Source organism: Trypanosoma rangeli, assembly GCF_003719475.1.
Source record: "Trypanosoma rangeli strain AM80 chromosome Unknown Tra_15.4_contig_00234, whole genome shotgun sequence".
Classification (NCBI taxonomy): domain Eukaryota; phylum Euglenozoa; class Kinetoplastea; order Trypanosomatida; family Trypanosomatidae; genus Trypanosoma; species Trypanosoma rangeli.
The window spans coordinates 17,424-31,227 of record NW_021705978.1 but is presented as its reverse complement, the minus strand read 5'-3'; the positions used below and the strand labels follow the sequence as shown (position 1 = coordinate 31,227).

The 13,804-nt window shown below is 46.8% G+C and overlaps 6 protein-coding genes across 6 annotated transcripts, besides 11 other annotated features; all 6 read left to right on the top strand.

Annotated features, from left to right (window-relative positions):
- Nucleotides 1-8: 8 nt before the first annotated feature.
- Nucleotides 9-42: a microsatellite.
- A 975-nt stretch (nucleotides 43-1,017) lies between these two features.
- Nucleotides 1,018-3,474, top strand: TraAM80_06450 (uncharacterized protein; the record flags this gene model as incomplete). Its single annotated transcript, XM_029383294.1, has 1 exon — nucleotides 1,018-3,474. One exon carries the CDS (start codon nucleotides 1,018-1,020, stop codon nucleotides 3,472-3,474), a length of 2,457 nt encoding a protein of 818 aa, XP_029236879.1.
- Nucleotides 3,475-3,739: 265 nt separating this feature from the next.
- Nucleotides 3,740-3,773: a microsatellite.
- A 115-nt stretch (nucleotides 3,774-3,888) lies between these two features.
- Nucleotides 3,889-3,920: a microsatellite.
- Nucleotides 3,921-4,375: 455 nt separating this feature from the next.
- Nucleotides 4,376-4,420: a sequence feature (A-rich).
- Nucleotides 4,421-4,625: 205 nt separating this feature from the next.
- TraAM80_06449 (putative protein kinase, putative,polo-like protein kinase) lies at nucleotides 4,626-7,187 on the top strand (the record flags this gene model as incomplete). The annotated part of the gene is made up of 1 exon (XM_029383293.1): nucleotides 4,626-7,187. The coding sequence occupies one exon, from the start codon at nucleotides 4,626-4,628 to the stop codon at nucleotides 7,185-7,187; it is 2,562 nt and encodes an 853-aa protein (XP_029236878.1).
- Nucleotides 7,188-7,240: 53 nt separating this feature from the next.
- Nucleotides 7,241-7,274: a microsatellite.
- Nucleotides 7,275-7,354: 80 nt separating this feature from the next.
- Nucleotides 7,355-7,388: a microsatellite.
- An 85-nt stretch (nucleotides 7,389-7,473) lies between these two features.
- Nucleotides 7,474-7,557: a sequence feature (A-rich).
- Nucleotides 7,558-7,576: 19 nt separating this feature from the next.
- Nucleotides 7,577-7,598: a microsatellite.
- Nucleotides 7,599-7,703: 105 nt separating this feature from the next.
- On the top strand, nucleotides 7,704-11,531 carry TraAM80_06448 (putative damage-specific DNA binding protein; the record flags this gene model as incomplete). The annotated part of the gene is made up of 1 exon (XM_029383292.1): nucleotides 7,704-11,531. The coding sequence occupies one exon, from the start codon at nucleotides 7,704-7,706 to the stop codon at nucleotides 11,529-11,531; it is 3,828 nt and encodes a 1,275-aa protein (XP_029236877.1).
- A 134-nt stretch (nucleotides 11,532-11,665) lies between these two features.
- Nucleotides 11,666-11,727: a microsatellite.
- A 66-nt stretch (nucleotides 11,728-11,793) lies between these two features.
- Nucleotides 11,794-12,120, top strand: TraAM80_06447 (60S acidic ribosomal protein P2; the record flags this gene model as incomplete). The annotated part of the gene is made up of 1 exon (XM_029383291.1): nucleotides 11,794-12,120. The coding sequence occupies one exon, from the start codon at nucleotides 11,794-11,796 to the stop codon at nucleotides 12,118-12,120; it is 327 nt and encodes a 108-aa protein (XP_029236876.1).
- A 203-nt stretch (nucleotides 12,121-12,323) lies between these two features.
- Nucleotides 12,324-12,650, top strand: TraAM80_06446 (60S acidic ribosomal protein P2; the record flags this gene model as incomplete). The annotated part of the gene is made up of 1 exon (XM_029383290.1): nucleotides 12,324-12,650. The coding sequence occupies one exon, from the start codon at nucleotides 12,324-12,326 to the stop codon at nucleotides 12,648-12,650; it is 327 nt and encodes a 108-aa protein (XP_029236875.1).
- A 204-nt stretch (nucleotides 12,651-12,854) lies between these two features.
- Nucleotides 12,855-12,881: a sequence feature (A-rich).
- A 24-nt stretch (nucleotides 12,882-12,905) lies between these two features.
- On the top strand, nucleotides 12,906-13,580 carry TraAM80_06445 (ribosomal P protein AGP2beta-1; the record flags this gene model as incomplete). Its single annotated transcript, XM_029383289.1, has 1 exon — nucleotides 12,906-13,580. The coding sequence occupies one exon, from the start codon at nucleotides 12,906-12,908 to the stop codon at nucleotides 13,578-13,580; it is 675 nt and encodes a 224-aa protein (XP_029236874.1).
- Nucleotides 13,581-13,733: 153 nt separating this feature from the next.
- Nucleotides 13,734-13,761: a microsatellite.
- Nucleotides 13,762-13,804: the final 43 nt, after the last annotated feature.

The window sequence follows — 13,804 nt, the reverse complement described above, 5'->3', positions numbered from 1 at the left end:
GTAGGTAGTATATATATATATATATATATATATATATATATAACTTAGGAGGTAAAACGTGTCTTTCTAAATGTCTTGGCGCCTTGTCAAAATGTTCCTCGAAAAGGCGAAGCACACTTCTATTTGTGCTTTTGTGACTGCTACGCAATCGATATTTTTGTGAAGGATGAAGTAGTTCATGTATGCCTTTTTTTGTGTTTTGATAGATCTATGTGTGAAAATCCTTGGAAAGGAAGAAGAGAAATAATATATATATATCGAGTGAACAGATGAGATCAAACAAAGAAATGGAAGTGACTTGTCAAACCTTCATGTTTATCTGCCCCTAAATTAATGTTTCTAACGTCACCGCATCGTAAGCCAGCGAGTGAAGTTTTTTTTTTTCCTCCCTCTTTTTTTTGTGCCGCCCTACACTCTGCAGATTTTGAAACTTCTACTACTGCGACGCTCTACGTGGAAGGGAATGCGGCGGTTGTGGAACTTACTAAGTACGGTTACTATGTCATTTGATGACGAGACCCTAGTTACCATAACTCAATTGAGAAACTAAGCTGTCAACTGGTGTGTGAAAATGTGGGATGAAGCTCCCATAAGTGGGGAATACCAGGTATATCGAAGCAAACTGCGATCACCTGTTGGTTGTGGTCTCCACTCTACGGGAAGAAGAGGGAAAGACATCCTTCAGCCGCATATTCTGCCTTTGTGAAGGGGGAGGGGGGAGGGGGGGAGGCAAATTTCACGTAATGACGAACGACATAAGAAGGAGTAATCTGGAGATTTCTGAATGCCACCACCTTGGTGTGGTGGAGTTACCACAGTTACACTGAATCCAAGCATAAATGGAAGGCATGGATAGCTGCGTGTTTCCTTACATAAGGAAGTAAATGTAATATGTTCTTTGCTTGCATTCTCGCTCTTTTTTTTTTGGTTGTTGTTTTTCTCTGACTATTTGCTTTATTTTCAACATTTCCTGTCGTTTGTTCGTGTTTTTCCTCATTCACGTAGTTTACCTCTATTATGAATGAGAACCAGACCACGGGGTCAGCCTTGGCAGACACCCAAATGCGTGAGAAGGACACTCCCCACGAGCAAGCGCAGCAGCCTGAGGGTGTAACAGAAACTCCCACGGAGAACTATGACCCCAATTACTATCAAAACTATTATTATGAACCCTCAGATGGAAATTACTATTATTATCCCCCACAGGATGGGATAACAAACGAGGCGGACGAAGACGCGGGGGAGGTTCCTGTCACACCAGAAAATCTTATTCGCTCGTATGAGTTTGAGGATTGGGAACCACGTTCCTACGGCTGGTACATTGATACTATTTTAGAGATTTTTATGTCAGTGGAGTTCCGGTTGTACCTGTTTTTTCTACTATATTGTACTGGTGTCCTCCTGTTAGTTCTTTCGTTGAATTGGACCTTTGAGGTGCTGTTCAGAATGCATGTCTCTTCATCGGGAGAGCAATTTGACCCTACATTTCTATTTGGGTTTTTCGTTGTGTTCATCTTGCTGAGCTTTACCTTGGTGACCTGGTTTTGCACCTGGATGGATATACTCAAGGGTCTGAAACATGTAAAACGCGATGATGTTTACTTTTTGGGAATGTCACATTATTCAGGAAAAAATCCACCGTATATTGTTTACCTTGTGGTCATTCTTGCAACGACTGTATTTCCGTTTCTATGGAGCGTTATTGCCACTTCCACAAATAATCAGTCAATTCTTTTTTTTGCCCAATCGTACGCGTTCATCTCCATCATTGTCACCATGTTTGGAATTCTATTTTGTTACGCCTGGCTGTACTGGAGTGCACTGAGATTGAAGCAGCAGGCTTTTAAGAAGCGCAAGGAACGGGATGAGTTTACACTTTGGGAAAAGGCGGCATCTCACAGGGGGGCTCGACCTCTGAAGAAACGCTGGTATCATGCCTCTACCGTTTTGGAAGAGTTTGGGCTAGATGGAAAAAGTTTGCGTTGGAATGCGGTTGTATTTACCATTGGATATGTGCCCTTACTCGCTCTTTACATGGCTCAGGTGCTCAGAAGTCTCATTGGGAGCCCACAGGTTACATGGGGAGCCGCTTTCAGTATCACACTTACATGCGTCTACGCCATTTCGTGGCTGTCACTCTTGCATCGGAAAGCGCAGTACTCGGTGTACTTATCTTTGTACCTTATCACAGCGTTACTCGTTGCTGGTTTAGTGTGTGGTGGCATTTTATTATCCAAGGAGTTGACGTTTATGGTGATTGTACTGTTCATCGCTGCACAGGGGATGCTTACCCGTAAAACGCCGCATACGCTGACTAGGAAGGAAAAGTGTGTTCTTTTTCAGATTCCCTTGGATGCTGAAATGCAACACGATGTGCAGCGGCGCAGGTTTGATACACACCTGCTCTGCTGCCGAGATGCTGTTATGAGCTGCTTGAAATGCTTTGATGTGAAGACTTTTTTTGGGTATCGTCATCCTGACATTGTCCGCGCCGAAAACCAGTACGCGCTACATAACATTGCCATCCGGACGGATCAAAAGGTGCTTTTGTATTGGTGGCTGATACTTCTCTTTGCTTTGGCATTTGTCATTTCTATTGGGAACGTCATGGTGTACGAATTCACCAGCAATATTGCCACTAAAGGCGGCCCCATCATCGCGCAGAACTCAAAACTCCCGCTTTGCAGTATGAGGTACAACCAAAACGGCTCGGCTCCGCTTACCATCTATGATTTATCCCTTTTAAGTGCCCTCGCCTACACGTTTGCGGGGTATGGCGACGCGGACTTTGCGACATGGTTTTCTCAGTTTCCCCAACTTATCCGTCAGTACCCGCTTCGCCTGCAGCCCAACTGGGATTACGCAACAAGTGGAATGGCGATTCCATTTTCGGACTACACCGATTTGCGTAGCGACTACCACTTTGTAACGTTGAATTCCAACAATCGAGGCTTATCCCTCCTGCGCAACGTCGATGAGTGGGGGACGACTATGGCCCTTCAGGTGGCTGGGGCAATATCGCCGCTGTTCAGCATTTGGCCTGAGAATTACCGAACCTCCTTTGTGTATGGTGCCTCTTTTTTGACGAGATGGTTTCCGAGCGCGGATGCTCTAAAGGGTGTCTCGGAGTACATTGAGGGTTTGATTAGTGCTGGGAAACAAGATCGTATTCTGCTTATTGGCGATCAATTCAACGGCGGATATGCCAAAATTCTTTCTTACAGGTATAACTTGCCTTTTGTCGCCTTTAATCCCCCTGGTACCAGGTACAAGCTGCCGTTATTAGATAACGGGGTACAGATTACCTTAAATCGTGGCGTTCTTTCTTACATAGACTCCCTTGAAGACACTTTGAATACCATCCACCTGCAGTGTAGCAGCCGTTACTCCTCTAGCCGTTGCAGTAGAATTGAGACCACCATTGACGCAATCGGCGCAATGTGCGGTGATTCCTACGGTCGACGTTTGAAGTAGACACCGCCTGTTTTCTTCTCACTATTGTTACTGTATCAACCTTTGTATTTTACGCAGTGTTGAAATATCCAAGAAGGGTAGGGAATGGAAAAACAAAACAAAACACACACACATGAAATAGTGTGTGTGCCGTTGTGAAGGAGAATACTGTCAGGGACGAGACCGCGGTATTTGTTTGACTTTACTTGAGTGTTTCCTCCTCTACAGAAAAGGATGCTCCCTTTCCTTCTGGTAAACACAATACAAACCAATCAACCTAAACAAGTAATAATATTAATAATAATAATAATGAAAAAAATGCAATACGCTCTGCCCCTCTACTGCTCTTGTTGCACTTTGTGTTTTATTTTAAATTCACTGTATCCAGACCACCGCTCAGTTGTAGGAAGAGCTACAAAGGAATAGGACCGGAGAATATATATATATATATATTAGATAGATATATACTGTGTTAGGCGTTTTGAGTATACCTAAAAAACATGTTTCACCGAAGTCTTGTGGTTACTGCGCGCCGTACATTGCCGGTGTATGCGTCCACTGCAAAAAAGGCTGCATCAGCCAACGGGGCAGATTTAGGTGCAGCGAAGGTGTCCAAAACACCGAAGACGTCTGAGGTAAACGGAGCCACAGGTCCTGAAGGGGATTCCGTGATTGACAAGGCGATGGTGGTTGTCTGCTTGAGCGCTGTCGCTGGTTGGTTCGTCTTTGGACCCCCGATCAAATCTCACCACTGAATGCGGGGCCTAGTGAAGATTAGAGTTGGCGTCAAGCGTAGCGCTCTGCGTTTTGGGTATGGGGGAAAAATGTTTAGGTGGGGGAGCAAACAAACAGGAATAGCAACATAAGCAGCATTGGAACTTTGACTGGTTTTAGTGATAAGTTCCACACAGGGTTTGTAATATTGTTTTTGTTCTTTCTGTTGTCGTTGTCGTTTTGTTTTTTGTTTCGCTTGATGTTATTTAGCATTTATTGCTTCGATATGCCCTTCTTTTTAAGAAATACTTTTTTTTTTTGCTTTTTGCCTTGTACTCTGACCAGTGAAGGGCTTTTTAAAGAATATCTATCTATAGATATAAACTGCAGAAAGAAAGAAAGAAAGGGATAAAATTTGTGTAGGCGACAACGGAGGTGTGATTGCTGTCTGACTACAAATGGCCCACAAAAGGACAATAGTGATGCAGCTAGAGGCCTGTAGACAAGACACGCGGTCTCCATCCTTTGGATCTCCACTCTATAAAGGGACTTCTTCACAGCAGGAGTGGAACTTGCATGTGGTTACACAGTCATCGCAATACCGTAGTGAGTCTCAGGGATCGCCGCTGTTTCACCAATACATGCCTCCACGGCCTATTAAGAGTCAAACAGGAAAGGTACTTGGGACTGAAGTTGATAACGCCGCACAGAGATCAAGTCCAGTGCAAAATTTGAATAATGCAATCCCTTGCTCTCCTTCCCCACTCGCTGAGGCGCGCTATCCGTGTTTGGGAGGCCTTTACAGACCCGCGTCCTCTACTGGTTCTCGACCTTGTGGCGAGCTCGCCCCAGCCACGTCATCTTCACCTCCACAGCGGGCGGCCTCCGCAATTATGTCACCCCCGCGAACAAAGGCCACATACTATGATGGTTGTGGCATCATTGTAGAGGAGCGGGATCCCTTAACGAGAGAGGTCATGTGTAGGTATAGTTGTGGATCGTTGCTTGGCACAGGTGGTTTTGCACAAGTCTATGAGTTCAAAGATTTGGCGACGAATGCGCAATATGCCGGGAAGATAATTGATAAAGGAAATTTGGTGCGTCGCGGCTCCGAGGCGAAGTTGCGAATGGAAATTGACATCCACAGCAGAGTGAGGCATCCGCATATTGTGCAGTTTGTAAAGGCTTTTCAAGATGACTCTTACCATTATATTCTCTTGGAACAGTGCAGAAAGAAGAGTCTAATGGATTTGTCGAAGGAGCGAGGTGTTTTTACTACCGGTGAAATACAGTACATCATGACTCAAATTGTGTCAGCTGTTGAATATATGCATAGTAACTTGGTTATTCATAGAGACTTAAAGCTCGGGAACATTATGATTGATGCTTCCGGGAACATGAAGGTGGGAGATTTTGGGTTTGCTAGTGAGCTTGCCTCGGCGTCAGATAAGAAGAAGACAACGTGTGGTACGCCCAACTACATTGCCCCTGAGGTGCTTGCTACCGAAAAGACGGGGCTGGGATACGGTTTAGAGGCGGACGTCTGGAGTTTGGGAGTAATCCTGTACGCATTGGCGTTTGGTACCCCTCCGTTTGAAACGAAGGACATCAAGGCAACGTACAACAGAATACTCCGTGTGTACTATCGTTTTCCAACTGGGACAGCGGTGCCAGAATCGTGTAAGGAACTAATTCATTGGATGTTGCAAAAGCAACCGCAACAACGACCAAGCCCAGCACAAATTTTAAGTCACAGTTTCTTGTGCCACCCACCGCCTGCCGGCACAGTGCCAAGATCGCTTCTGCCTCCTCAAGCAACTAGATCTACATCTTCCAATGGGCGTGGCAGTCCGTTGTGGGCTTCACCCATTGCAATTCATTCCCCATTTGCCTACTGTGACGCGGTGCCTACGGACTACCAAAAAAATGTATTGCAGAAGGAGGATCAGAAGACAAGAACGGATCATAAACTACAAATGACACTACACGAGTTCCTTAAGGAAAATGATTGTATTAGTGAGGCGGCGTCTGAAGTGCGTTATTCACGTACACCTGGTAAGTTAGTTTTACCAAAACCTCCTTCACCTTCAGTCATGCTTAAGAGCAGTGTCCACTCCAACAAGTACGGTTACGGATTTCTCGTGTATCAAAATAGGAAGCAGTATCCAATTGTTTTTCTTAACGATAAAACGAAGCTGATCTATGACGTTGATGCAGATACGGTTTTTTACTATGGAAGGGCTTCGATGCAAACAGTCGCACCAGGCGCCGGAAACCGAAGTCCATTGCTAAGTGAAGAGCTTGCCGCCAAAGGTTTTCGTGATGAGTTGGTTGTTTTTCCCAATGCCTCAACTGTCCTGGCGCAACGCAATACAGGCAAAGATGCTGCGAGTTGTTTGGAGGCTAATGCTGCGAAAAAATTAGCTATAACCAAGTTTTTTGTTCCCTACCTTGAAGGAAACAGGAGAGATGAACACACGGTGACGATGCCATGTGCCTCGAGAGAGTGGCGCCTTGCCTGGGACACCGAACTGTTCGCTTCGTGTGGTGCAGGGGATGAACAAGGTGATGTTGTCTACGTGAAGGATGCTGTTTTGAAGTCCTTGTACAAATTGACAGGGGAGTATCGTGATGCGGATATTCAACTGCTTGTTGCTCGCATGTCAGATGGCTCCTTTCATATCTCTGTGCGTTGCAATGACACATCGCAGCCCTTGTTTCGCCCAAAATACAACACACTTGAGTCAGCCGAGGACAGTTTGCCGTGGTGTCTGGACATCCTCGTGTACGCAGGGTTTCGTGCGGTTATGGTGATGGAAACAAAAAAGAATGCCTTTGCGCTCTCCTTTTGGGACATCAGACGTGACACCAAGACGGTGAAGGATGGAAGGGTGTACTTTGCGGCAGGAAGTACGACAGAAGCCAGGTCCATCATGTTGCCGACAGCCTTGCTGCGCACGGTCACCATTCTGCTTCGAAAAGCCCGTTACTGCGACGGTATTGTGGACTGTTTTTGTTGAGCTGGCAGTGTGTTCCGTCTTGGGTCTCGCCTACAAAATGCGTTCAGGCGCGCACATACACACACACATTGCATACATACATGCATAGACTTAGAACTCAAAGAACTTTTGAGTGCATAAATTTCGGAGTTGACCAAAATAAAAATTTCAACAAAATGGACTGGAAAGGTGGGGTGCTGGGGGTGGGGGTGGGGGTGGGGGAAGATGTGGTAAAAGCGTGGGGTTAGCTTTGATGTGAACAATCCGGTGCGTTTACTCAGGCATGCGAACAACTGCCTCCTTTGGCTGTGTTGGATTGTGATTTACTTTTTTCTTTGTTTTCTCTATTTGTGTGTGCGCGCCTTGTCTTTCGTTTTTGTTTCTTGTTTTTTAACGTGCTTTTTTCCTACTATAATATATATATATATATATTCCGGTTTACATTTTATACATACGTGTGTATAAGTGAATAAAGGAGCACGCACGCACAGGAGAAAGTGGAAGATTGGTTCCAAGGGTAGCCGGTTAAAGCCAGCTATGCCTTTTGTGGCATCTACAAGCAAACAACCCACTGCAGTGCTGGGCGCTGTTTCCGGTTTTTTTTTGGGGAATGATGAGCCTCTAGTGCTGTTGAATCGTCTGAATTTGGTCTCGCTTTACAGAGAGACGGATGACACGCTCGAGCACCTTAGCGATTATACGTTGTTTGCGTCTCTGAAGCACATGGAGGCGTTGCCACTATTTGATTCCAAAGGCTCTGGCAGGCATGTAGTTTTTCTGTTTTCAGTTAAGCAGGGGGTCTCCATCGTGGCATTTGAACGCAACAGTGAGGGAGCTATTAAAATGGTCACCCTGTTCCACGGCGAAGTTGACACTTGCTTTTACCAGGAGCGGCCGGATAGGGCTTTCTTATGCTGTTCAGGGTGTTATCAGACTCTTGGCGATGAGATTCTTCCTGTAGTGACGTTTTCTATTCACAGCGGAGGTGTTTTTCTTTTCGATGTCGCTGCCGCAATTGCCAGCTATGGTGGGAGGGGCAAGAATGCGCCCCTTCTAGACAGGCTCTTTTCCCCTGACTACGCTCAAAATGTCTTGAGAAAGCGAAAGAAGCAGACCCTTTTCACTCAAGGACACCTCAGCGCCTCAGAATTGGATGTCCGGAGTATGGCCTTTGGGCCAAGCAACAAGGAAAAAAATAGCGCTGTTCTCTATATTCTTTACGCGGATGTCTCCTCCAAAACGCATGTCTCTGTGTACTTCATTGATCTTGGTGTGAACGAGGGACAGAGCAGAGTACAGAAGAAGCCCATTTGGCCGTGGTTACCAGACACGTTGGACGTATTTCCCAGAGGAGATATGCTCAGAAGGAGGGACGTGTTTTTGGCAAACGTCGAAACGAATGCATGCCTCTTACACGTTAACGCTGATGGCCTGTTTGTACTCGGACCTCAGCTGGTCACGTTTGTTTCTTCGAAGTCGGCAGGGAATTCGTCAACGTTGTCTAGGCCTGTAACAACGCTGGCGTTTCCTCCTTTTAGCGCTTACGTGGAACCCGTTTGTTGCGCCTCACTTCCCACTCGAGATTTACTGATTTTGTTTTGGGATGGAACATGTATTAAAACCACCGTAAAAGAAGAAGCGGAGGGTTTGAACCCAGGTAAAATGGTACTGGTTAATTCCATCATGTTGTCGCTACGCACCATACCAAGCTCGCTTGTACTGCTTCCTCGAGGACACTGCGTGGTAGGCTCCCGTATGGCGCATACACTTTGGATGAAGTGGTTTACAGGAGAAAGTGGTGTTTTGTTGGAAAATTGCGGGCCAATGTTTGACCTAACAGTGACACTCGATGGTCCTCGTGTAAGCGTCGTTGCGAGTACTGGCGTGGGTATGAGTGGCGGCTTAAGTCTTCAACGCTCCGCCGTGAATGTCCGCCACGATGCCTCCATGGAAAATATTTTAGACGTTACACGAATGTGTGCTGCCGGAGATGTTGTTATTCTCTCCTTTCCTGGGTATAGCCGAGTCTGTCAGTTTCAAACAACACCAACGTTATCTATTAAGGAGCTTTCAGAGAGTCCGTTTGACAAATCGAAGGAGACCTTGACACTGGTGTATGACCTTGAGCGAGACACATATGTCCAAGTGACCTCAGTTGGGGTGTACGTTGTAAAGGGTGGCGGCCACGGGACGTACACGATTCGCAACGATGAATTGGGCATCCATCACGCAAATGCGAATGCCCATTTGGGATTACTTGTTTTCTCAAGCTCACGATACGTCTCGGTCGTGGATCTAACAACGCTTCTTTCAAAGGTGTCAATTGAGCTGGAAAATGAGGTTGCATGTGTGACGATTACATCCTTGTACACTTTTGCAATTGGGGAATGGAACTCTGGTGCCGTCTGCCTTTATGAGTTTCATGACGGGGAGGTTGTGTTGAAGGGTCGGATTCTCTGCTCTGCTACCCCGTGTTCCATGTGTGTTCTCTCACACCTTCATACCTCACGACTTGTCGTTGGGTTACTGAATGGATGCATCGCGGATATTCCTTTGGAGGCAATGACGATGGAGGGTGCTGCGCAGGAAACACTGATTAGGATGCAACCCGTGCAACTATTTAATTTGGAAGGCCATAATGCGGTTCTCTGCCTTGGCGAAGTCCCTCTCATTGTTATTCTCTGCGATACGGGATTTCAACTCACTGGGATTGACTTTAATGATGTCGCGGTATGTGCCGTTATTGACAACCCTCGTATTGCTTCCAAATACATGTTTTTTTCACGGAGTGAAAATGCCCTTGTGCTTGGAAACATTGTGGATATTAAAAAACTAAATTCTCGCTTTCTTGGCCTGAATGCCACTGTGACTCGAGTGAAGTACATTGCGTGGTGGAACGTCTTTGTGCTCGCCGTTCGCCACAATGAGAAAGATCAGATGTTGTTATTAATGGAGCATGAGTTGACTATTGCATGGGTTCCACAAAAAGACCCCGTTGCAATTGAGCTATTGGAAAATGAGCGATGCGTTTTTATTGAACCTGTAGTTCTTGGGGGCGCCAATGAGTCGGCGACGGATACCGCAAGGGATGGAGATAAGACACTACTCCTGGGTACCACCTTTGCGTTTCCAGATGAGCAGTTGCCGCGGTCCAGTCGCTTCATATGGTATTCGGTTGAGGAAGGCCAGTTGATCTCCGAGCGCCCACAGCTACGCCAACTTGGTAGCAAAGACGTTGAGGGGGCACTGCAGTGTTGTTGCGTTGTTCCAAATTATAGTGGTCGAATAGCCCTTGGAATAAATGGCTGCGTAGCGCTGTATAGTTGGAACGCTGCGGACTTAGTTTTTGTGGCCGAAGAAACAGTTTCCGTTGGTACCATTGTAACCCGTCTACAACCTATATTTCAACCAGATGCTTCTTATCTAGTGGCGTTTGATGCTCGCCAGAGTTGCTTCTTTATCCAGGTCGATACCATTCAGGGGAGTCTTAAGATTGTCGCTCGTGACACAGAGCCGCGAGGAGTTATGGATGGTGTTGTGCTTGAGTCAGGTAAAACCCACGATATATGCTTTGGCGATGATTACTACAATTTTTATTCTCTATCTCGTGGTGCTCTGCCGTCACCGAGTTCCTCAGGTGCGGCACCAGTGGCAGTGGCACGCAGCAAACTTAAGACAAAGGCACAGTATCACCTGGGTGACATGGTGACGGCGATGCAACTAGGCAGTTTTGCACCTTGTTTGCTTGAAAATACTGCTGTTCCTGTTCACAGTACTCTCATCCCTGGCATTTTGGGCCCACAAATAGTGTTTGGGACATCTCATGGAGCTTTTGGTACAATAACTCCCGTATCGAACGAAACCTATCTTCTTCTCAAGGCCCTAGAGGTTGGTGTCGCGTCAGCAGTTCCAGCGTTGGGAGGGTTTGAGCACGCCACCTATCGAGAGGTTCTTCGCGCCGGACAAGAACGTGGGTATAGTCGTAATGCCTCATTTGAAAACGCAAACCCCGTGTCGCAGGAAGTTTTTAGGCAGCGCCGGAAACGATATCTGTCCAAGTGTGTCTGTAGTGGAGATTTGATTGAGTCTTTTTTAACTCTTCCACACGCCACTCAAGAGCGCGTAGTGCGCGAGGCTGATCAGTGCATTAGAGGCTGCTTTGCCTCCATGAAGTCCACTTTAGAGGAGTTTTTGGAACACTCTGGTGTGGACAAGCATATTGCTGGAGAGAGTGACGTTCACCTGAACGGGTGCATGACTGTGGATGGCGTAAATGCCCTATTCTTTGAAAAGGGTTTGCCTACCCTTCCGCTAACAAGAGAGGTCGTTAAAGATTTGCTTCAAAAGATGCAACGAATTTACTAGGATGCTTTTCTTGTGAAGGAAAGCGAAACACGGAGTAAAAAAAAAAGGGGGGGGGACACCGCAGGCACTTTTGGCACTGCTGTAATGGTCCAACCAACATAAACAACCACCAGTAGTTCATACTTTGTTTTGTGTTGTTTATTGCTATATTTATTTATTTGTTTCCTCCTTCTATGTTTTTTCTTTTGTATTTCTTCCTGTAAATTTCTCTGATTTTTCCCCCTTTTTTCCTGTTGTTGCTTCTGTAGAGTGTCTGGTCATCATGAAGTACCTTGCCGCGTACGCTCTTGCCAACCTTTCTGGGGAGACCCCCTCAAAGGCTGCAGTGGAGGCTGTCTTGAAGGCTGCCGGCGTGCCCGTTGACTCTTCCCGCATCAGTACACTTTTTTCCGAGCTTGAGGGCAAGGACTTTGATGCGTTGTGCGCTGAGGGCAAGGCAAAGCTTGTGGGAGGAGCCGCAGGTTCAAGTGGTGCTCCTGCCGGTGCTGCTGCGGGTGGTGCCGCGGCCCCCGCGCCTGCTGCTGCTGCCGCCGCCGCTGTGGAGGATGAGGAAGACGATGATGACATGGGCTTTGGTCTTTTTGATTAAGGATACGTGGTTATTTTCTGTTTTGTTTGATTTTCTTGATTACAGTTTTATTCACTGATTTAATGAGGGACGGTATTTTTGGGTATTATATGCGGGCCAAAAGTGTGGCCTATGGACTTAGTTGGATGCATTACAAATGATGTTTTCTGCCTTGTTTTTTTCTTCTTTTTCCTGTTGTTGCTTCTGTAAGGTCTCTGGTCATCATGAAGTACCTTGCCGCGTACGCTCTTGTCAACCTTTCTGGGGAGACCCCCTCAAAGGCTGCAGTGGAGGCTGTCTTGAAGGCTGCCGGCGTGCCCGTTGACTCTTCCCGCATCAGTACACTTTTTTCCGAGCTTGAGGGCAAGGACTTTGATGCGTTGTGCGCTGAGGGCAAGGCAAAGCTTGTGGGAGGAGCCGCAGGTTCAAGTGGTGCTCCTGCCGGTGCTGCTGCGGGTGGTGCCGCGGCCCCCGCGCCTGCTGCTGCTGCCGCCGCCGCTGTGGAGGATGAGGAAGACGATGATGACATGGGCTTTGGTCTTTTTGATTAAGGATACGTGGTTATTTTCTGTTTTGTTTGATTTTCTTGGTGTACGGTCCATGGAGGGGAGCTGGAGCCTCACGGCGGTGCAAGAGCCCAACGAAGACTGGCGACAATGGCAGTGTCGATAACCGGATCACTGAAATGAATTGCAAACTGAAAAAGTGAAGAAAAAAGAAAAGCTGTGTGGGGTGGGTACGAAAAGTTGCACCTTTTTTATTGTTCTTATTTTATTCTATTTGTTTCCATTTGAAGTTTTGCGCTGATGGCCCTTCAGACACGTAGAGACAGTTACAATACAAGCCAGCAGACGCTATCTTCGTTAGTTGCACTATGCACAGATTGCCCGAAGTTTTGCCATGAGCGGACTGAAAGGGTGGTAGAAAATAGCAGCCGTGCCCCGAGAGGGTGGGAGTCTCAATTCATGGCAGTTGCCGAACAACGTCGAAGTGAGGAGCGTGCACTCTGCGAACGTTACTGTCATCGCGTTGCATCTGTTTGCCCCGCCCCGACTGATATCGAACGTTTTGAGGCGTTGGGATACAAAGAGGTGACACAGCGGTCTGCCTTGGAGGGGTTGCCTACGGTTCAGCAGATGTCTAGATGCGAGAATGCGGCTTCAGAGTTCTCGCGTGTTCTTTTTTCGCTGGCGCATAAGCCCAGCAAGGTGTCCTTTGATAACGTGGACCCTAAAACCGGGGCGAAGGTGACGGAGGAGGGGGAGGGGGAAGCAACGGAGGTTCACAAGAAGGTCCTTAGCGGCGGCTCAATCGATGACGCAATCCTAAAGCGGTGGAGTACCGCGAGGAGGGGTAGGGCCGATATGGAGGAACTGGGGGTGATTCGCAGCGCGGAAGAAACCGCAAGGCTCAAACACGAACGGGATCGTGAGTTGGTCGTCGAGTCTTCTAATGCAAGAGGCACAACACCACGGTGGTGACTCACCACAACGAAAAACACAAAGAAGAGGCGACAAAGTAGCGTTCATTTATTTTTTTTTTTGCATCAAATTACCTTGTTTTCAATGAGGCAAAAATACAAAAAAAGTTAACGTGAGTGCACGCTCGTGAGGAAGCCAATGAGAATGTGTCAAATATATATATATATATATTTGTGTATATGTGGTTTAAAAACTTTTCTTATCATTCTTCTGTTCTCTTTCGC